This window comes from Nomascus leucogenys, chromosome 10 (genome assembly GCF_006542625.1).
Source record: "Nomascus leucogenys isolate Asia chromosome 10, Asia_NLE_v1, whole genome shotgun sequence".
NCBI lineage: Eukaryota > Metazoa > Chordata > Mammalia > Primates > Hylobatidae > Nomascus > Nomascus leucogenys.
This window is the reverse complement of record NC_044390.1, coordinates 78,718,704-78,741,604: the sequence shown is the minus strand read 5'-3', so window position 1 is coordinate 78,741,604 and position 22,901 is coordinate 78,718,704. Positions and strand designations below refer to the sequence as shown.

Genomic DNA, 22,901 nt, shown 5'->3' with positions numbered 1-22,901 from the left:
AGCTAATTTTTTTTTTTTTTTGAGACAGAGTATTGCTCTGTCACCCAGGCTTCAGTGCAATGGCGCGATCTCGGCTCACTGCAACCTCCACCTCCTGGGTTCAAGCAATTCTCCTGCCTCCAAGCAATTCTCCTGCCTCAGCCTCCCAAGTAGCTGAGATTACAGGTGCCCGCCACCACGCCTGGCTAATTTTTTGTATTTTTAGTAGAGATGGGATTTCACCATGTAGGCCAGGCTGGTCTCAAACTCCTGATCTCAGGTGATTCACCCACCTCGGCCTCCCAAAGTGCTGGGATTAGAGGCATGAGCCACCACGCCCGGCCAACCAGCTAATTTTTTATTTTTTATTTATTTATTTATTTATTTATTTATTTTTTGAGACGGAGTCTCGCTCTGTCACCCAGGCTGGAGTGCAGTGGCGCGATCTCGGCTCACTGCAAGCTCCGCCTCCCGGGTTCACGCCATTCTCCTGCCTCAGCCTCTCCGAGTAGCTGGGACTACAGGCGCCTGCCACCGCGCCCGGCTAATTTTTTGTATTTTTAGTAGAGACGGGGTTTCACCGTGGTCTCGATCTCCTGGCCTCGTGATCCGCCCGCCTCGGCCTCCCAAAGTGCTGGGATTACAAGCATGAGCCACCGCGCCCGGCCAAATTTAAAGTTTTTTTTTCATAGAGACAGGGTCTCTCTATGTTGCCCAGGCTGGTTTCAAACTCCTGGGTATTCAAGTGATCCTCCCATCTCAGTCTCCTAAAGTGTTGGGATTACAGGAGTGAGCCACCAATCTCAGCCCCAGCAGCATTTTCATAATACTCAAAAAGTTGACACAATCTAAACATCCACCAATTGGAAAGTAGACACAAAATGTGGTATGTCCATACATGGAATATGACGTAGCAATAATAAGGAATGAAATACTGCTACATGCCACACCTTAGATAAACCTCAAAAACATTATGACAAATGAAAGAAGGCAGACACAAAAGGCTGCATGCTGTAAGATTCTACTTATGTGAAAAATCTGGACAAATCCATAGAGAAAAAATGTAGATGAGCGGTTGCCTGGGGCTGAGGATGGGAGCCAAACTGCCCATCGGCATGAAGGATCTTTCTGGGGTAATGAAAATGTTCTGAAATTAGTGGCAATGGTTGTGCAAATTTACTGTGTAAATTTACTGAGAATCATTAAATTGTACACAAAATAGGTGAATTTCATAGTATGTAAATTATATCTTGATAAAACTTAAGTTTTTATTCAATGGTAGTGAGTTAAAACAAACTTTCTCAGCTACATCAGCTTCAGGCCTTCTTTTTTTTTTAATTTTGAAAAATTTTTTTTTTTTTTTGAGACAGAGTCTCGCTCTGTCGCCCAGACTGGAGTGCAGTGGCACGATCTTGGCTCACTGCAAGCTCTGCCTCCCGGGTTCATGCCATTCTCCTGCCTCAGCCTCCCGAGTAGCTGGGACTACAGGCGCCTGCCACCACGCCCGGCTAATTTTTTGTATTTTTAGTAGAGACGGGGTTTCACCATGTTAGCCAGGATGGTCTCGATCTCCTGACCTCATGATCCACCCGCCTCGGCCTCCCAAAGTGCTGGGATTACAGGTGTGAGCCACCACGCCCCGCCTGAAAAATTTTTTATGGAGAGGAGGGTCTCACTATGTTGCCCAGGCTGGTCTCCTACTTCTTGGTTCAAAGGATCTGCCTGCCTTGGCCTTCCAAAGTGCTGGGATTATAGGTATAGGCCACCAGCCTAGGCCTTCTTATTCAACTTCCATTTTTCCTTCCATCGACCTGAAACTTGTTATTTTTTTCTTGAGATGGAGTCTCACTCTGTCGCCCAGGCTGGAGTGCAGTGGTGTGATCTCCGCTCACTGCAAGCACCGCCTCCCGGGTTCACGTCATTCTCCTGCCTCAGCCTTCCATGTAGCTGGGACTACAGCGCGCATCATCACACCCGGCTAATTTTTGTATTTTTAGTAGAGACGGGATTTCACCACATAGGCCAGGCTGGTCTCGAACTCCTGACCTCAGGTGATCCACCGGCCACTGCCTCCCAAAGTGCTGAGATTACAGGCGTGAGGCACCGCGCCGGCCGAAACTTGTTCTTAAGATTGTATTCTGGGACCTGGATTCCAATCAGAGAAAAGTCATTGTATTTCTTTTTTTTTTTTTCTAGATAAAGTTTCGCTCTTGTCGCCCAGGCTGGAGTGCAGTGGTGCCGTCTTTGTTCACTGTAACCTCCGCCTCCCGGGTTCAAGCGATTCTCCTGCCTCAGCATCCTGGGTAGCTGGGATTACAGACGCTCACCACCACGCTCAGCTAATTTTTTTATATTTTTAGTAGCGATGGGGTTTCACACTGTTGGCCAGGCTGGTCTTGAACTCCTGACCTCAGGTGATCCACCCGCCTCGGCCTCCCAAAGTGCTGGGATTACAGGTGTGACCCACCGCGCCAGGCCAGTGATTGTATTTCTATTAAAGAAAGAATAGAACGGGACACCATTGCCCACCTGCTCCATTGCAGGCCTCCTTGCTGTTCCTCAGACTCCCCCCTCAGAGCCTTTGCCCTCGCTGTGCCCTCCACCTGGAGCGTTTCTCCCCAGGATCCTCATGCCCATGCTCATTTGGGTCCCTGCCCCATGTCACCCTCTCCAGGAGCTTCCCCTCACAGCAGCCCCGGCCTGTACCACAGCCGGGTACAGGTATTTTTTTGTTTCCTCAACTGGTTTTTTAGTTCCAATTTCCTTTAGGTTACTTTTATTTATTTATTTATTTATTTATTTTATTTATTTATTTATTTTTTGAGACGGAGTCTCGCTCTGTCGCCCAGGCTGGAGTGCATGATCTTGGCTGACTGCAACCTACACCTCCTGGATTCAAGCAATTCTCCTGCCTCAGCCTCCCGAGTAGCTGGGATCACAGGCGCCCACCACCACACCCGGCTAATTTTTATATTTTTAGTAGAGACGGGGTTTCACCATGTTGGCTAGGCTAGGTTAATTTTTAAAGGGTTTTGCAATGGTCCCTCGATCTACTTTTTACCTTAGATGGGAAATAAAACTGATTTCCTACATTGGCAGAGTACGATGATCATTTTTGCCTGGACTATCTAGGAGGTTAATTTCAGTTGGGCTACTGAAAACTGCTGGTTCAATCATTCTCCACGTTTATCTAAGTCTTTACCTTTATCTGGACAGTTCTAGGACATTGAGGGGAATTTTGGTGTTTCTTCCCCTATTATTTCCTGAAGTCATTTCACTTTAAAAAACAATAGATTCACTGCTCAAAAAAAAAAAAAAAAGTTATCTACTTTCTTCCAGTTTAATTGCAACACATTTTAAAAAGGGTCTACTGTGCTGGCTGGGTAAGTTAAATTAAAACTTCTAAAGGGTCCAAGGTCTAAAGTTCGCACATTCTTGTGAGGTCGGCTCTGTCTCTACCGAGGGAGATCCCATTATCCGTAGTTCTACCAGTCCCAATCCCATATATTTCCTTTAGAATCTCATGAATGAGGAAAAAGAAGTTCAAGTGAGGGAACAAAGGTTCAAATGAAGGTCAGATACCTAAAAGAGTTTTCTGGTGACTGTGCGCGGCTGGGGTGGAAAAAGTGGGGAAAAGCTACCCAGATGTGGGTGGCCCCGGAGGGTTGCTCCACTCCAGCCCCGGCAGGGCAGGACAGGACAGCGCGGCCTGCCTGGGAGATGCCCAGAGCCACTGGAGCGCCTACTGCGTGGCGGGCGGGTGAAGGCAGGAAAACGGCGGGATGCTGTGTCCCCTGAGTCTGGCAGGGTTCTAGGTGATTTACACGTAGCAAGACACATTCTCCGCCCCAAGGCACTCGCAGTCCATTTTCCGGGTTGCATCAGGTGGGGGCAAACGAGGTCCCCGCAGAAGTGAGGACGCTGAAGGAATACAGTGGGAGAAGAAATCTTTCTCCAGTCCTCCACACCAGGCAGGCCCCAAGAAGCTAAGACCGACACGCCCTCCCCGAAGGGCAGACCCGCCTCGAGGAGGGCGGATCCGGGTAGGGCCCGCCGCCTGGCCCTCACCCGACCCCCGCGAACGCGGCCCAGCGCTGCGCCCGCTCCTCACGTGTCCCTCCCGGCCCCGGGGCCACCTCACGTTCTGCTTCCGTCCGACCCCTCCGACTTCCGGTAAAGAGTCCCTAGCCGCACCTCCGCTCCCACACGGCGCCTCGACGCGCCCAGCCTCTGATGCTCTCAGCGGCCGCAGCTCCTCGGAGTCCCGCGGTGGCCACCGAGTCTCGCCACTTCGCCGCAGCCAGGTGGCCCGGGTGGCGCTCGCTCCAGCGGCCGGGGCGGCGGAGCGGGCGGGGCGGCGGTGTCGCGGCCCCAGGACCGTATCCCTCCGCCGCCCCTCCCCCGCCCGGCCCCGGCCCCCCTCCCTCCCGGCAGAGCTCGCCTCCCTCCGCCTCAGACTGTTTTGGTAGCAACGGCAACGGCGGTGGTGCGCTCCGGCCCGGGTCCCGGCGGCTCTTTGGTCTCGGCGGGCCTCCCCGCCCCTTCGTCGTTCTCCTTCTCCCCCTCGCCAGCCCGGGCGCCCCTCCGGCCGCGCCAACCCGCGCCTCCCCGCTCGGCGCCCGCGCGTCCCCGCCGCGCTCCGGCGTCTCCTCGGCGCGCCCGGCTCCCGGCTGTCCCCGCCCGGCGTGCGAGCCGGTGTATGGGCCTCTCACCATGTCGCTGAAGCCCCAGCAGCAGCAGCAGCAGCAGCAGCAGCAGCAGCAGCAGCAGCAGCAGCAGCAGCAGCAGCCGCCGCCGCCTGCGGCTGCCAATGTCCGCAAGCCCGGCGGCAGCGGCCTTCTAGCGTCGCCCGCCGCCGCACCTTCGCCGTCCTCGTCCTCGGTCTCCTCGTCCTCGGCCACGGTTCCCTCCTCGGTGGCCGCGGCGACCTCCGGCGGCGGGAGGCCCGGCCTGGGCAGGTGGGTGTCGGCACCCCAGCCCCCTCCGCTCCCGGCCCGGCGTCCCCTCCCCCGCGGCCCGCGCCGCCGTCCCCGCCCCGTGACCCGCCGGGCTACCCGGGGTGGGCTGGGGGCCGGCAGCGCGGGGGAGACTCGCTCGGGCCTGAGCCCCGAGGCTTGGCCGGTGGGCGCTGCCGGGGTCCTCTGGGATTGTCAGGCCTGTCCAGCCTCCCGCAGCATCCCCGCCCCCTCCCCCAGCGGTCAAGATGGAGGGAGCGGGCGGCCTCCCCTCCCCACGCGTGTTGGGAGGGGTTCTCGGGTAGCGGCGATGGTCAGCCCCGGCTCCCCCTTCCGTACGATCCTCCGCCCGCAGCGTGGGGTTGCTCGGGCAGCTCCCCCACTCCCGGTTTAGGTGTGAACGTTGGAGGGGTCTGGAGGCTTTGGTGTTTTCCGGAACATGTCCCGCCCCCCCATGGGGGACATCTCGGGAGGGGAGAAGTTAGGGCTGCGTCCCCCGTGCCGGTTAAAGGAGTAGGCACCGGGCTTCTCCGGAATCATCAGGGTCTGTCGGGGCTCTCCCCGCCCCCTCCCAGTCCTGGGAAAGATTGGAGGACGGGGTGGAGACAGGTGGGCCTTGGCCCCCGCACCCCTCCGCGTTCGTGTCCGAGGCGGCGGCGGGGGCTCCTGAACTCCCCTGGAATCGTGGGGCTCCGTGTGGCCTCCCGCAGCGTTCCACCCTCCCCTACCTGGGGAAGGGAAGGGGTGGGGAGTGCCCGGCCCCGTCCCGGCCTTCCTCCTTCCCTGCCAGGCCTCTCCGGCGCGCGGGTGGTGGCCGATCCGCATTGCTGTTCGAGGCCGCGGTGGAGAAGGCGCCTGTGGAACATCGGTGGGTGAGGGCTGGACCCAGGAGATCCGGGGTGGCGGTGCTGGTGGCAGGGGGCGGGCACCCTGCGCACTTATCGCAACCCCCGCCCCAATTTCGGAAATGCTAGGAGAGATTGCAGCAGGGGACGTGGTCGGGTTCCTGAAGGCAGAAAGGCAGGTGTTTACTGGCGTCTTTTTCCCTCCTAAGCTGGGGTTGTAGTAGGGTCTGGGGGCTCAGTGTTGTCCCGGCTAACTGGGTTTGACTCGAGGGTGTGTTTGTGCAGGAGGGCCTGTTGGGGGTGGTGGGCGGTTGTCAGTTCGTATTTCACGAACTAGGAAAATGCTTAGTGTTCAAAGGGAGAAGCAAACGTCAATAGACTCCATTCCATTGTGGCCGGTGTCCTTAACTTCGGGAGTGCCGCCAGAGCTTACCAAGGGCACGCAAGTCCATTTCCCCTGTGCCTCAAGTCCATCCGTGTTGCAGGCACTGCTGTGCCTTCTTTAGGCCTAGGCCGCCGGCTTGACAGGGCGGGTGACCGACGTCCTCCTTAAATAGGCATCTTGGGCTTTGGAAGGTGGAATAAGAGGATTTTTCATTCACCTGAGTTTTCTTTTTGAAAACACATTTTCAGCAACCCATTTCCAAAGAATTTTTATTTACAGCAGAAATTCCCCATCAAGAGGAATCAACTGGTTTTTTAAGGAATTCTGCTGCCTTCAAAGGGGGCAGAAACAGTCGGTTATTTGACTTTACACGCCCCGCCCCCCCTTCCCCTTCTCTGAGTCTGAAGCATCCCAAACACTACTTAGCCAAACTAGTTCAGATGAAGTGATCATTTCCCCCAGTAGGGTAACTTCAGTTTCCCTTTATCGTGGGCATCTAGCGAAGAATGAAAAAATTTAAAATACAATTTTTATAGAAAAGGATGTATTCTGTTTTTACTTTCTTAGGTATTAGGAAGAGATTTGGCAGATATATTCAACATGTTCAAATATATAAACATTAAAACTAAGGTTATTAAGTTGCATTGACTACTAGGCTTAAAAATTAGATTATAACAGAATTTGCTCCTGAGTAGTTTGAGTGATCAAAGATATTTGGAATGTTTTAGTACCACAAGGTCTTTTTTCTGTTCCTTAAGGCTTTACAACAATTTAAGGTTAATTTAGATTTTTCCTTGCTTTAAGTTCTTTTACTTGAGACCTAAATGGTAGCCCTTATTCTTTTTGATGAATAGGTGAAATTTTGTTTACTGTGTTGGATTTGTATAATGTGAAATTTTATTCTTGAACAGATCGTTAATGTACTTGTAGAATTACTTTGAATCACTTTCCTGCGTTCCTTGTAAATAAGTTTCAGCTTCTAGAATCTTCTCACTTAGGTTTGTGCGTATCAACAGTGAAAATAAGTTTCTGAGAGCAAGGGTGAAAAAAGAATATGCAGCATTCGGTTTGACAAGTTTCGAGATAGCAAAATATTCTTGAAAGTCTGGAAATTCACATCTGCTTTAAGAAACATTTCATAATTTGACTTTTTGTGTGTGTGTGTGTGTGTGAATAGTTTTTCATGACTTTCAGAAATGATTTATTTTGTCTTTGTTATACATATTTTTGAAGGTGGCTGTTTTAGGAAAGATAATGTAATCACAATATTAGAACATAATTTTACTTCAATCTAATTTTTGTGTGTGTGTGTGTGTGTGTTTTTTGAGACGGAATCTCACTCTGTTGCCCAGGCTGGAGTGCAGTGGCCTGATCTCAGTTTACTGCAGTCTCTGCCTCCTGGGTTCATTCAAGTGATTTTCCAGCCTCAGCCTCCTGAGTAGCTGGGATTACAGGTTCGTGCCACCACACCTGGCTAATTTTTTTTGTATTTTTAGTGAGGACGGGGTTTTGCCATGTTGGCCAGGCTGGTCTCGATCTCCTGACCTCAAGTGATCCACCTGCCTTGGCCTCCCAAAGTGCTGGGATTACAGGCGTGAGCTACTGCCCCTGGTCAGTTTTTGTATTTTTAGTAGAGACGGGGTTTCACCATGTTGGCCAGGCTGGTCTCGAACTCCTCCTGACCTCAAGTGATTTGCCGGCCTCGGCCTCCCAAAGTGCCAGGATTACAGGCAGGAATGAGCCACTGCCCCCAACCATCAGTCTAATTCTGATTTTTGCTTTTTACCTTTTCATTTTTATGTAGTAGAGGTGATTGCGTATGTTATTTTGTAGTTAGCTTTTTCCCCCTGAACGTTGTATTGTAAATGTAATTTTTTTTTTTTTGAGACGGAGTCTCAGTCTGTTGCCCAGTTTGAAGTGCAGTGGTACAATCTCAGCTCACTGCAGCCTCTGACTCCTGGGTTCAAGCGATTCTCCCACCTCAGCCTCCTGAGTAGCTGGGGCTACAGGAATGTGCCGCCACGCTTGGCCAATTTTTGTATTTTTAGTAGAGACAAGGTTTCACCATGTTGGCCAGTTTGGTCTCCAACTACCGACCTCAGGTGATCCGCCCGCCTCGGCCTCCCAAAGTGCTGGGATTGCAGGCTGCAGGCGTGAGCCACTGCGCCCGGCCCTTAGGGTTTTTAACCATTCTATTGTTGGGAATTGGGTTTCCACTTTTTTGTTATAGATAGTGGTGCAGTGAACATTTTTAAATAGCTTTTTGCTTCAGTGTAATTATTTCCTTAGAGAAAGTTACCAAGAGTGGTTTTACTAGTTCAAAGGGCTTCAGGATTTTTATGGCTCTTGCTAGCGGTGCTCTATTATTCTTTAGAAGACTTCTATTACTTCCAGTGCCAAGAAGGTTGCTCTTCCATAGAATGGTTTCTTTGTAGTTTGTCAAATATTGTGGGGAATTTTTAAAGGAAAAATTGCATTTTTACTGTCAAGTGCATACATTATTAAGTGCTTTTGTTGGTTACCAGATTATTTATATTTGAGTTTAATTTGGTTCCCCTGAGGATTTAATAAGGTAATATATGTGAAGATGTTTTGAAACCTGTAACCATTATTATTAATGAGGGTACTTGGTTTATCTATTGTGCTGATAGTGCTGAGTAAAGTGCAGGAATGAAATTCCTGAGGAACTGTTCTAAAGCTTTGTTGTTGTTAACCTCTCTTTTTCATCTGAAAGTGTTATTAGCTGTTAGCCTATGACCGAGTTATTTTTGGTAACTTTTTTGTAATTTCGTGGCACTATTGGGAATTTTCACTGGTTGACTCTTCTTCTTCTACATTCCCTTCCCTATTAAAAATAAAAATACGGATTTACAATTGTTACTCTATTCCTAAACCTAAATAATATGACATTAGAATTGCTTGGGATACAGGATTCAGTGTGAATAAAATATTTTTCTTTTTTAGTGATTTTCAGCTTAGTATTTTTACTGCTTCTTTCTCTTGAGGCATTGCAACTTAAAAATTATGCTGTTTAGCCAGGCGCCTGTAATCCCAGCTACTCGGGAGGCTGAGGCAGGAGAATCATTTGAGCCCAGGAGGCGGAGGTTGCAGTCAGCTGAGATTGCGCCACTGCGCTCCAGCCTGGGAGACAGAGTGAGACTCTATCTCAAAAAAAAAAAAAAAAAGAAAAAGTGTGCTGTGATTTAATGTAGTTGTTCATCATGCTTCCATTTAAATTTCAGTGAGACTGTTCATCTTTTGCAGTTGAATATCTTGTAGAAGGGCCTAAAATACCTACGTTGAATACAGCTTTATTGAAGCATCTATGTACACGGGGTTTTTGGGGTGAATCAGTGAATAAAGCAAATATATTGTCCTTTTGGAGTTTACATTCTAATGTGACTAGGCAGACAATGAGACATTAAATTACCAGCCTATGTATAATAGTGTATAAGAGCTATGGAATTAGAAGAAAGCTGATAGAAGGTATAGGGAGTGTGGGGAGGGGAATGAGTTACAATTTTAAATGGATTAGGGGGAACTTCATTGAGGAGCTAACATTTGAGCAAAGATTTGAAGGTCGGGTATTTAGCCATTTGCTTTTTATCTAGGTTAATTAGTCATGTGGCTTCATTAGTAATTTATAAGGTTTAAATGGCACCATCCTTTGTTATTCTTTTATATGCACATTGATACTAACCATCTCTGAAGTTAGACCAAAAAAGTTAATTGACATTGAGGGTCATTAGAGGTAAATTGTAGATGGCTATTACTAACCAAAGAGGCATGTTTTGTTTTTCTTTTGGGCTTATGTATTTTACCTAATTAGTTTAGTTTTTGTTTCAAGTATGTGGAGAAAATAAACTTTTTAAGTTTGGGCCAAAACTTGCATTGGCTTTTTCTTTTTCTTTCTCTTTTTTTTTTTTTTAAGAGAAAAATGTAAGCCTGTAGTTGCTTGAAGATTTCACATTCTGAAACAGTGAAAACATGGGATCAGTCATGGTGTTCCTTTTTTTGGTTAAATGTAAACTTGTATTTTCAGTGTTACTCTAATTAGCAATGGTTTATACTTTTACATAAGGGATGTTAACTCATATTGTAGCTATTTAATAGCCATGTATTTTGACTTAAAGGAGAATCTCAAAGGCCAGGTGCGGTGGCTCATACCTGTAATCCCAGCACTTTAGGAGGCCGAGACGGGTGGATCACCTGGGGTCAGGAGTTCGAGACTAGTCTGGCCAACATGGTGAAACCCCCATCTCTACTAAAAATACAAAAATTAGCCGGGCATGGTGGTGGGCACCTGTAATCCCAGCTTCTTGGGAGGCTGAGGGAAGAGAATTGCTTGATCCCAGGAGGCGGAGGTTGCAGTGAGCTGAGATCATGCCATTACACTCCAGCCTGGGCAACAGAGCGAGACTCTGTCTCAAAACAAACAAACAAACAAAAAGCAAAGGAGGATCTCATTTTTTTTGTCCTAAATAGCTACAGCTGTGTTAGAACTGTCACCTTAGCAAAGTATGGTTTTTTACTTTGAAAGGAATTTTAAGGTTTTAGAAGATTGTCCTCTAGAATTACAGTTTTCTGTTTTGACTAGTGATAGTATTTTGATGTTGTATAAATAGTTGAGCATGAACAAAACCCAATTTTTTTTTTTTTTTAGCTATTTCAAGTGATTGTGACAACTTCAATGGAGATGTAAACAGTTTATTAACAGTCACACCTGCTATTATCTTTTTTTTTTTTTTTTTTTTGAGACGGAGTCTTGCTCTGTCGCCTAGGCTGGAGTGCAGTGGCACGATCTCTGCTTACTGCAACTTTTGCCCCCTGGGTTCAAGCGATTCTCCTGCCTCAGCCTCCTGAGTAGCTGGGACTACATGTGCATGCCACCACGCCTGGCTAATTTTTAGTAGAGACAGGGTTTCACCATGTTGGCTAGAATGGTCTCAAACTCCTGACCTCAGGTGATCCACCTGCCTCGGCCTCCCAAAGTGCTGGGATTACAGGCATGAGCCACCATGCCTGGCCGCTACTGTATCTTTTTAAATGAAAGTACTTGTGTTTTTTTTTTTTTTTTTTTTTCAAAGGATATCTGGGTGATCTATGATGTGACTGTTACCATCTAAGGGTTTTTTGTTTGTTTGTTTGTTTTTGAGACAGAGTCTCTGTCGCCCAGGCTGGAGTGCAGTGGTGTGATCTTGGCTCACTGCAACCTCCGCCTCCTGGGTTCAAGCAGTTCTCCTGCCTTAGCCCTCCCGAGTAGCTGGGATTACAGGCACCTGCCACCATGCCTGGCTAAGTTTTGTATTTTTAGTAGATATGGGGTTTCACCATGTTGTCCAGGCTGCTCTTGAACTCCTGACCGTAGGTGATTCGCCTGCCTCGGCCTCCCAAAGTGCTGGGATTACAGGTGTGAGCCACCCCCGCCCAGCCTCATGAGCTAAGGTGTTTTTTTTTTTTTTGGAGACAGTTTCGCTCTTTCCCAGGCTGGAGTGCAGTGGTGCAATCTCAGCTCACTGCAACCTCTGTTTCCTGGGTTCAAGCGATTCTCCTGCCTCAGCCTTCTGAGTAGCTGAGATTACAGGCGCCTGCTACCCCACCCAGCTAATTTTTGTATTTTTAGTAGAGACGGGGTTTCACCATGTTGGTCAGGCTCATCTCGAACTCCTGACCTTAAGCGATCCACCTGCCTTGGCCTCCCAAAGTGCTGGGATTACAGGCGTGAGCCACCGTGTGCGGCCTACCCTGTCTCTTAAAAAACAACAACAACAGAAATTCCTAAATCTTAAAAATGGAAGGCAAAAACTCTAAGCTTTGAGAGATTAGGGGACTTGCCCAAAGCAACATTTGTAGGATTTTATTACACCTCTCCCTTTATTTATTTATTTTTTTAGAGTCAAGGTCTCCCTCTGTCACCAATCTTTGGGGCCAAGCATTTCTCCTGCCTTAGCCTCCTGAGTAGCTGGAACTACAGCTGTACACCAGCTGGCTAACATTTAAATTTTTTGTAGAGACAGGGTCCTGCCATGTTGCCCAGATTGGTCTCAAACTCCTGGGCTCAAGCAGTCCTCCTGCCTCAGCTTCCCAAAGTGCTGAGATTACAGGTGTGAGCCACTGCACCGAGCCCCCTCCCTTTATTTTTATTTTTATTTTTAAATTTTAAGTTCCGGGGCCCCTCCCTTGAAATAAATGGAGACGTAATATATACACAAGATCATCCTGTGTATTTTAAGGCAATAGTCCCCAACCCTTTTAACATTAGGGACCCGTTTTGTGGAAGATGGTTTTTCCACAGGGGCAGGGGATGATTTTGAGATGAAACTGTTCCACTGGCCGGGCACGGTGGCTCACGCCTGTAATCCCAGCACTTTGGGAGGCCAAGGCGGGCGGATCACGAGGTCAGGAGATCAGACCATCCTGGCTAACATGGTGAAACCCCTCTCTACTAAAAATACACAAAAATTAGCTGGGCGTGGTGGAGGGCGCCTGTAGTCCCAGCTACTCCGGAGGCCGAGGCAAGAGAATGGCATGAAACCCGGGAGGCGGAGCTTGCAGTGAGCTGAGATCACACCACTGTACTCCCGCCTGGGGGACAAAGTGAGACTCCGTCTAAAAAAAAAAAAACAAAACAAAACAAAACAAAAAAACTGTTCCACCTCAGATCGTTATGCATGTTAGGTTCTCATAAAGAGCGTACAACCTACATCCCTTGCCATGCGCAGTTCCTAGTAGGGTTTGTGCTTCTATGAGAACCTAATGCTGCCCCTGATCTGACAGGTGGGGCTTAGGTGCTGATGCTCACACAGCTCCTGTTGTGCAGTCTGGTTCCTAACAGGCCTGTTTTTTTTTTTTTATTTATTAGACGGAGTCTTGCTTTGTCACCAGGCTGGAGTGCAGTGGCGCGATCTCAGCTCACTGCAACCTCTGCCTCCTGGGTTCAAGCGATTCTCCTGCCTTAGCCTCCCATGTAGTTGGTACTACAGGCGCACACCATGATGCCCAGCTAATTTTTGTGTTTTTAGTAGGGACAGGGTTTCACCATGTTGGCCAGGATGGTCTCGATCTCCTGACCTTGTGATCCGCCCACCTCGGCCTCCCAAAGTGCTGGGATTACAGGCGTGAGCCACTGCGCCCGGCCCCCTAACAGGCTTGCTTTATGGAATACAGTCACAGACAGTACTTGCCCTTCAGGATATCCTTTTGTAACCTTGATTTTGGCTTGCTAAAATAGGAGGTCTATTTTCTTTGTTTTTAATGTATGTGGTTCTGTACTTAGTGGTGTGAAATCTACGTAAATGTTAAATCCTCGGTTATTTATTTATTTTGAGATAGAGTCTCACTCTGTCACCCAGGCTGGAAAGCAGTGGCATGATCTTGGCTCAACTGTAACCTCCACCTCCCAGGTTCAAGTGATTCTCCTGCCTCAGCCTCCTGAGTAGCTAGGATTACAGGCGTGCATCACTACACCTGGCAAATTTTTGTATTTTTTTTTTTTTTAGTAGAGGTGGGGTTTCACCATGTTGGCCAGGCTGGTCTCGAACTCCTGACCTTAGGTGATCTGCTCGTCTTGGCCTCCCAAAGTTTTGGGATTGCAGCATGAGCCACTGTGCCCCGCCTTATTTATTTTTTTGAGACAGGTTCTAGCTCTCGCCCAGGCGGAAGTGCAGTGGCGCCATCATGGCTCATTGCAACCTCAAGTTCTCAGGCCCAGGTGATCCTCCTATCTCAGCCTCCTGAGTAGCTGGGACCACAGGCATGCGCCACTATGCCCAGCAAAATTTTTGTTTCACTCTGTTGCCCAGGGTGGGGTGCAGTGGCAGGATCTCGGCTCAATGCAACCTCTGCCTCTTGCGTTCAAGCGATTCTCATGCCTCAGCCTCCCGAGTAGCTGGGATTATAGGCATGCGCCACTACACCTGGCTAATTTTTTGTATTATTGGTAGAGATGGGGTTTTGTCATATTGGCCAGGCTGGTCTCGAACTCCCGATGTCAGGTGATCCATATACCTTGGCCTCCCGAAGTGCTGGAATTATAGGCATAAGCCACTGCGCCTAGCTTTTTTGTTTGTTTGTTTTTGTTTTGTAGGGACAGAGGTTTTACCTGTTGCCCAGGATGGCCTTGAATTCCTGACCTCAAACAATTTGCACTCCTTGGCCTCCCAAGGTGCTGGGATTACAGGTGTGAACCACTATGCCCGGCTGATTTTTTAAATTATTATTATTGTTTGTGTGTGTGTGTGTTGCAGGATCTTACCCTGTCACCCAGGCTGGAATGCAGTGGTGTGATCTTGGCTTACTGCAACCTCCGCCTCCCAGGTTCAAGTGATTGTCCTGCCTCAGCCTCCCGAGTAGCTGGGATTATAGCTGTGTGCCACCACGCCTGGCTAATTTTTGTATTTTTGGTAGAGATGGGGTTTCATCATGTTGGCCAGGCTGGTCTCGAACTCCTGACCTTAGGTGATCCACCCGCCTGGTCCTCCCAAAGTGCTGGGATTACAGGTGTGAGCCACTGTGACGAGCTTAGTTTAGTTTTTTTTTTGAGACGGAATCTCGCTCTGTCACCCAGGCTAGAGTGTGGTGGCACAATCTCAGCTCACTGCAAGCTCCACTTCCCAGGTTCACGCCATTCTCCTGCCTCAGCCTCCCGAGTAGCTGGGACTACACGCGCCCGCCACCATGCCTGGCTAATTTTTTTTGTGCATTTTAAGTAGAGATGGGATTTCACTGTGTTAGCCAGGATGGTCTCGATCTCCTGACCTCGTGATCTGCCCGCCTCGGCTTCCCAAAATGCTGGGATTACAGGCATGAGCCACCGTGTCCAGCCTGGTTTGGTATTTTTATGAGTCTGGGTTGTTTATGAAAACTTGTCACAGCTGTTAACCTTAACTTTTTTTTTTTTTTTTTTTCTGAGATGGAGTCTCGCTCTGTCACCCAGGCTGGAGTGCAGTGGCGCGATCTCGGCTCATTGCAACCTCTGCCTCCCAGGTTAAAGTGATTTTGCTGCCTCAGCTTCCTGAGTAGCTGGGACTACAGGCATGCTCCATCTCGCCTGGCTAATTTTTGTATTTTAGTAGAGACGGGGTTTCACCATATTGGCCAGGCTGGTCTCGAACCCTTGGCCTCAAGTGATCCACCTGCCTTGGCCTCCCATGCCTGGCAACCTTAACTTTTTATTTGCTGGTAATTATTTGTGTTTGCATTCATGTGGAAATTTGAAGTTCTCATTAACATTTAAAGATTCTTACATAGATTGCTTGTAATTTAACCCTGAAGTTGTGTCAAGTGACTATAAAATGTCAATTTGTTTCATTTACTTATTTATTTATTTATTTTAGTGATAGGATCTGACTCTGTTGCTAAGGCCAGAGTGCAGTGCTGCAAATATGGCTCACTGCAACCCCTGTCTCTCAGGTTCAAGCCATCCTCCCACCTCAGCCTCTCAAGTAGTTGGAACTACTGGTGCGCCCCACAGTGCCTGCCTAGTTTTTTTGTATTTTCAGTAGATGTGGAGTTTTGCCATGTTGATCTTGAACTCATGGCCTCGAGTGATCCACCCCACCTAGGCCTCTGGTGTTACAGGCGTGAGCCACTGTGTCCAGCCCGAAAATATCAGTTTCGTGCCATGATTAATAGCTAACTACATTTTGGGAATGGAATAAAATTCATTTTATAATGAAGTCTTTGTAAAACTCATTAGTTGTGGTATGAGGCTTGTCGGCAATATAAGTGAAAGTGGTTTATTTGTATTAACTGTATCAGAACTTTAGAATGTTGGTCTCCTGAAGCCATTGCCTTGAGAGGCTTTATTGAACAGTGTTGCCAATGGTCAATTTTTTTTTTTTAATTTCCTTTTTTTTTGAGACTGAGTCTTACCCTGTTGGCCAGGTTGGAGTATAGTGGTATGGTCATGGCTCATTGCAGCCTCAACATCCTGGGCTCAAGCAGTCCTCCTACCTCAGTCTCCCGAGTAGCTGGAACTACAGGTGCATGCCACCATGCCTGGCTTTTGTATATTTTGTAGAGACAGGGTTTAGCCATGTTGCCCAGGCTGGTCTCAAACTCTCAAATTCAAATGATCCACCCACCTAGTTTTCCCAAAGTGCTTTAATTACATGTGTGAGGCACCGTGGCTGGCCAGGTCAAATATTTTTCGTTGACATTTTTCATATTGCTTTTTAAAGTCATGTTAAAATATTCTTAATAATTTTTCTAAGTGGAATTAATTTTGATTATAATTTTAGTTTTTTTATAAAGGGTGGGTTTTGAAACAAGTACTGCATTTTTCTTTTCGGGTTTGTAAACATTTGCTGTGGACTTTGTGCAGTTAACTATTTTCATTCCTGAAACACATTTTGAAATCAGGAATTGAAGACTAAATGTCTTTTCACTGAAGCTTGAGCAGATTATAGAAACGGGAGTTCTTTTTTTTTTTTTTTTTTTTGGTAGAAATGGGGGTTTGTTATGTTGCCCAGGCTGGCCTCCAGCTTCTGGGCTTGAACTGTCCTCCTGCTTCAGCCTCTGGTCTGGAGAGTTCTTTATGGCCTCTTGAGAACTTACTTTTACTTTACACACGATTCTATCTAGCTTTCTTTTCTGATATACATATTGGTAGCAAGTAGAAAAGTAATATTTTCAGAGGCAGATATATTAACAGCAATGAGAAATAACAGTAGCGTGATAGAAAGTTGAAAGACTTAGCTGGGTGCAGTGGCTCACGCCTGTAATCCCAGCACTTTGGGAGGCCAAGGAGGGTGGATCACTTGAGGTCAGGAGTTCGAGACCAGTCTGGCCAACATGGTGAAACCTCATCTCTACTAAAAATACAAAAAAATTAGCTGGGCGTGGTGGTGTGCGCCTGTAGTCCCAGCTACTTGGGAGGCTGAGGCAGGAGAATTGCTTGAACCCAGGAGGCAGAGGTTGCAGTGAGCCGAGATCGGGCCACTGCATTCCAGCCTGACGACAGAGGGAGACTCAGTCTCAAAAAAAAAAAAAACCAAAAAAAACCAGGTTTGGGGCTGGGCGGGCGCCTGTAATCCCAGCTACTTGGGAGGCTGAGGCAAGAGAATCGCTTGAACCCGGGAGGCGAAGGTTGCAGTGAGCTCAGATTGTGCCACTGTGCCCCAGCCTGGGCCACAGAGGAAGACTCTGTCTCAAAAAAAAAAAAGTTTGGAAGACTGGTGGCTGGGCATGGTGGCTCACGCCTGTAATCCCAACACTTTGGGAGGCTGAAGAAGACAGATTACCTGAGCCCAGGAGTTCAAGTCCAGCCTGGGCAACACAGGGAAACCCCATCTCAACAAAAAATATTAATATGAAAAATTTAGCCGGGCATGGTCATGCACTTCTGTAGTCTCAGCTACTTGGGAGGCTGAGGCAGGTGGTTCACTTAAGTCTGGACGTCGAGGTGAGCCATGATTGCACCACTGCACTCCAGCCTGGGCGTTAAAATGAGACCTTGTCTCAAAAAACAAAATAGAGACTGGAGAATTACTAAAAAACAGACACAAGAGCTCAACAAGTATACCATTCTGGGAGGTTTTTTTTTTTTTTTTTTTTGAGATGGAGTTTCGCTCTTGTCACCCAGGCTGGAGTGCAGTGGCGCCATCTCTGCTCACTGTAGCTCCGCCTCCCGGGTTCAAGCAATTCTCCTGCCTGACTCCTGAGTAGCTGAGATTACAGATGTTGGTCACCACACCTGGCTAATTTTTGTATTTGTAGTAGAGACAGGGTTTCCCCATATTGGCCAGGCTGGTCTCGAACTCCTGACCTCAGGTGATCCGCCTGCCTCAGCCTCCCAAAGTGCCGGGACCACAGGCGTGAGCTACCGCACCTGGCTTTTTTTTTTTTTTGACATAGAGTCTTGCTCTGTTGCCCAGGCTGGAGTGCAATGGTACAATCTTGGCTCACTGCAACCTCTGCCTCCCAGCTTCAAGCGATTTTCCTGCCTCTGCCTCCTGAGTAGCTGGGATTACGGGTGCCTGCCACCACACCTGGCTAATTTTTGTATTTTTAGTAGAGATGGGGTTTTGCCATGTTGGCCAGGCTGGTCTTGAATTCCTGCTCCTGACCTCAGATGATCCACCCGCTTAGGCCTCCCAAAGTGCTGGGATTACAGGCGTGAGCCACCACTCCCCGCCTGGGAGTTTTGACTGTAAGTTTATAGCTGTATACCTTAGGCCCTAAGGGCATTACTGTTTTATAGCACAGTGTAGTTAATTAATGTGCTCATAATGGTGACTCATAACACCAGGTTAAATGATTTTTTATATCTCCCAAAGAAGTATTTTTCAATCTGCAGGTCATGACCCCTTAGTAGATTGTGAAATCACATTAGTGGATTATGACAAGCATTTTTAGAAAAATGAAAAAGAATAAGAAGTGTTAGGACGCATCGTATTGTTGAAATAATGGTTTTTGAGATGGAGTTTTGCTCTTAGTTGCTGAGGCTGGAGTGCAATGGCCCGATCTGCCTCCTGGGTTCAAGCGATTCTCCTACCTCAGCCTCCTGAGTAGCTGGGATTACAGACATGCACCACCACGCCTGGCTAATTTTGTATTTATCTTTAGTAGAGACGAGGTTTCTCCATGTTGGTCAGGCTGGTCTCGAACTCCTGACCTCAGGTGATCCGCCTGCCTCGGCCTCCCAAAGTGCTGGGATTACAGGCATGAGCCCCTGCACCCGGCCTAACTTTTGTATTTTTAGTAGAGATGGGGTTTCACCATGTTGGCCAGGATAGTCTTGATCTCTTGACCTCGTAATCCGCCCACCTCGGCCTCCCAAAGTGCTGGGATTACAGGTGTGAGCCACTGCACCCAGCTGCCAAGAATTGTTTTAAGCTTTGGTTTGAGTTAATGTATATATACTGCATTGTAATTCAAAATGTAGTTTTTGGCCAACTCTAGGCACATTGCCTATGGACTAGTCCTGCTCTGCCACGAGCACAACGGTTCAATGAATTTTTTTTTTTTTTTTGGAGACAGGGCTCTGTCACCAAGGCTAGAATGCAGTGGTGCAGTCTCGGCTCACTGCAACCTCTGTCTCCTGGGCTCAAGCGATCCTCCCACCTTAGCCTTACTGAGTAGCTGGGAGTACAGGAGCACGCTACCATGCTTGGCTAATTTTTGTATTTTTTGAAGAGATGAGGTTTTGCCGTGTTGTTCAGGCTGGTCTTGAACTCCGGAGCTCAGATGATCCACCCACCTTGGCGTCCAAAAATGCTGGGATTACAGGGATGAGCCACTGCGCCTAGCCAAAAAAAATTTTTTAAGTAATTTTTTATTACTTATTATAGTCAAAAAAGTTACTGCTTTAGAACCACAGAAACGCAGTAAAAGGATTGAGGAAGAGTTTTGAGGTTATATCTAAGCTAGGGTTGTCAGATTTGGCAAATAGAAATACGGGACACTCAGTTAAATTTGAATTTTTGATGAACATTGACTAATATTTTATTATGATTGTGTATTAAATTGCATAGAAGAAAGTTATGTAAAGTTGAAATTTATCTGGCAACTCCAGTCTAAGCTGGAATCATGGTTCACTTTTTTTTTTTTTTTTTTTTTGAGTTGGAGTTTTGCTGTGTTGCCCAGGCTGGAGTGCAATGGTGCGATCTTGGCTCGCTGCAACCTCCACCTCCTGTGTTCAAGTGATTCCCCTGCCTCAGCCTCCTGAATAGTTGGGATTACAGGCACCCACCACCATGCCCAGCTAATTTTTATATTTTTAGTAGAGACGGGGTTTTCGCCATGTTGTTCAGGCTGGTCTTGAACTCCTGACCTCAGGTGGTCCGCCCACCTCGGCCTCCCAACGTGCTGGAATTATAGGTATGAGCTACTGCGCCTGGCCCTGGTTCACTCTTTAGTAACTAAAATTTAAGCTCTATGAAAGCAGGAACTTTGTTTTGTTCACTATTGATTGTATCCCTATTTCTTGGATGGTTGGCACTTACTACTTGGTCACATGTTTGAATGGGCAAGTTACTCAGCCACTCTCAGGCTTAGTTTCTTTACCTATTAAAAGAGAAAGAATATCTTCCTTGGCTGGGCGCAGTGGCTCACGCCTGTAATCCCAGCACTTTGGGAGGCTGAGGCGGGTGGATCACGAAGTCAGGAGATCGAGACCAACCTGGGCAACATTGTGAAACCTCATCTCTACTAAAATACAAAAAATTAGCTGGGCATGGTGGCGTGCATCTGTAGTCCCAGCTACTCGGGAGGCTGAGGCAGGGGAATCGCTTGAACCCAGGAGGTGGAGGTTGCAGTGAGCTGAGATTGCGCCACTGCACTCCAGCCTGGGTGACAGAGCGAGACTCTGTCTCAAAAAAAAAAAAAAAAAAAAAAAAATACCTTCTTTAAAAAGTGAGATACTAAAGTCTTAATGTTTTCTGTTTTTATGTATTTATTTTTTGAGATGGGATCTTTCTGTATTGCCCAGGTTGGAGTACAGTATTGTTGTGATCATGGCTTATTGCAGCCTTTAACTCCTGGGTTCAAGTGATCCTCCCACCTCAGCCTCCTGAGTAGCTGGGACCACAGGCACATGCACCATCACACCCTGCAATTTTTTTTTTTTTTTTGAGACACCGTCTCGCTTTGTCACCCAGGCTGGAGTGCGTGGTGCAATTTCTGCTCACTCCAACCTCCACCTCCCGAGTTCAGGCAGTTCTCTTGCCTCAGCCTCCCGAGTAGCTTGGGACCACATGTGTGCGCCATCATGCCTGGTTAATTTTTTGTATCTTTAGTAGAGACAGGGTCTTACCATGTTGCCCAGGTTGGTCTCAAACTCCTGAGCTCAAGTGATCTGCCTGCCTTGTCCTCCCAAAGTGCTGCGCCCTACAATTTAAAAAAAATTTTGTAGAGACAGTCTCGCTGTTACCCAGGCTGGTTTTGAACTTCTGCCCTCAAGTAGTCCTCTTGCCTTGGCCTCCCAAAGTGTTGGGATTAAGGCCATGAGCTAGCACACCCAGCCTAAATTCTTCTTATATTCTGTTCTTGGCACATAGTAGATGTTCAACAATGTAGAGTCAAATGCATTTGGAGTTGGAATGGCTCTGGTGTTTTTTTTTTTTTTTTTTTTGAACCAGAAACACGTGCACTTTATTGAATACCATTGTAGAAAAGTGTGTGAGGATAGAGGGCTGATTCAGGACTTGGCTCTGGGGGCAGGGCGAGGAATGGAGGGCGGATGGAGTACATGGGCATCAGATCATGGACAGAGCTCCTGGCCTAGATGATGCCTCCTGATCTATTGATAGACTTGAAAGATAACATTGGGATGATGCTGAGCAGAATGGTCATGATGATGTGCACAATCAGGGCCCAGATGTTCAGGCACTTGGTGGTGAAGGCATAGGCCTGGGCCCTGGTCAGGTCGCCAACCATCTTCCTGTCCCTAGACTTCACGGAGTAGGCCAATGCTATGAAGCCCAGGCAGCAGGAGTTCATGAAGTGGGTGTTGAACAGGGACCAGACAACATGGTTGGGCACGGAGTTCTCGACGTGGGTGTGGATCACGGTGGACATCGGGGGAGCAGGGTTGTGGGGTGCCCCCAGCACAGCCACCTCTTGCTCCTCCTTGAGCATCTCATAGTTAGGGGGATGGCCAATGTTGGCAGGAGGGAAGAGGTTTGGACAGTGTGGTTCATGGTGTCCAGGGAAGACCAGCTATGGTCGGGTTACTGGGATGGTTCTCAGTGGGCCCTCCCTTTCCCTGGTAGTTTGGATTTCTCTGGCTCTGGTGGTTTTTTAGTACACATTCTATTTACGGATGAAGAAATTGAGACCAAGAGGGTTATTTACCAGAGTGTCTCATCATTGGCTGCATAACTAGCATTAAAATCTGATGTACTTTTGTTTCTAATACATTTCTTTCTTTCTTTTTTTTTTTTAAGATGGAGTCTCGCTCTGTTGCCGAGGCTGGAGTGCAGTGGGGCAATCTCGGCTCATTGCAACCTCCACCTCCTGGGTTCAAGCTATTCCCCTGTCTCAGCATCCCAAGTAGCTGGGACTACAGGCACCTGCCACCACAGCCGGCCAGGTTTTGTATTTTAGTAGAGATGGGGTATCACCGTGTTGGCCAGGCTGGTCTCGAACTCATGACCTCAGGTGATCACCTGCCTCGGCCTCCCAGTGCTGGCATTACAGGCATGAGCCACCGTGCCTGGCCTTTCTCTGTCGTTTCTTTTCTTTTTCTTCATCCGTCCTCTCCTTCTTTTCTCCCCTCCCTGCTGCCTCCTCCCCTCCTCCCTTCTTTCCTTCCTTTCTCTCCCTCTTTTTATTTCTTCCTTTCTTTTTCTTTCTCTGTCTCTCCCAACCCTTCCTCTCTCTCTCTCCCTTTCTTCCTCCCTCCCCTTCTCTCTCCCCCTCCCCACCTTATCTCTCCCCCTTCCCTTTTGTTCCTAAGAGACAGGGTCTCCTTATGTTGCTGAGGCTGACCTTGAACTCCTGAGACCAGATGATTCTGCCTCCTTAGTAGCTGGGACTACACCCACCTCCCGTTGTCATTTGTTTATTTATTTATTTATTTATTTTGGAGACAGAGTCTTCCTCTGTTGCTCAGGGTGGAGTGTAGTGGCACGATCATAGCTTACTGTAACTGTGTAACCTCGAATTCTTGGGCTCAAGCAGTCATCCCACCTCAGCTTGCTGAGTACCTGGGGCTACACGTGTGTACCACCATGTCCGGCTAATTACTTTTCTTATTTTTATTTTTCGGAGACAGGATCTTGCTCTGTTGCCCAG

At 47.9% G+C, this 22,901-nt stretch overlaps 1 protein-coding gene and 1 pseudogene across 16 annotated transcripts in view; one reads left to right on the top strand and one right to left on the bottom strand.

Annotated features, from left to right (window-relative positions):
- Nucleotides 1-4,055: 4,055 nt before the first annotated feature.
- The window catches only part of ATXN2 (ataxin 2), a 149,917-nt gene continuing 131,071 nt past the window's right edge, over nucleotides 4,056-22,901 (top strand). For 5 of the 16 annotated variants that reach the window (XM_012510061.2, XM_030821396.1, XM_030821397.1 and 2 more), the window contains exon 1: nucleotides 4,133-4,937. In XM_012510061.2, coding sequence (XP_012365515.2) covers nucleotides 4,213-4,937 — 725 coding nt within the window. In that variant the 5' untranslated portion in view covers nucleotides 4,133-4,212. Of the gene's footprint in view, nucleotides 4,938-22,901 lie in introns of all 16 variants that reach the window. The other 11 variants (XM_030821399.1, XM_030821398.1, XM_030821403.1 and 8 more) reach the window with 6 other exon arrangements.
- Nucleotides 21,239-22,043, bottom strand: LOC101176116 (annotated as a pseudogene).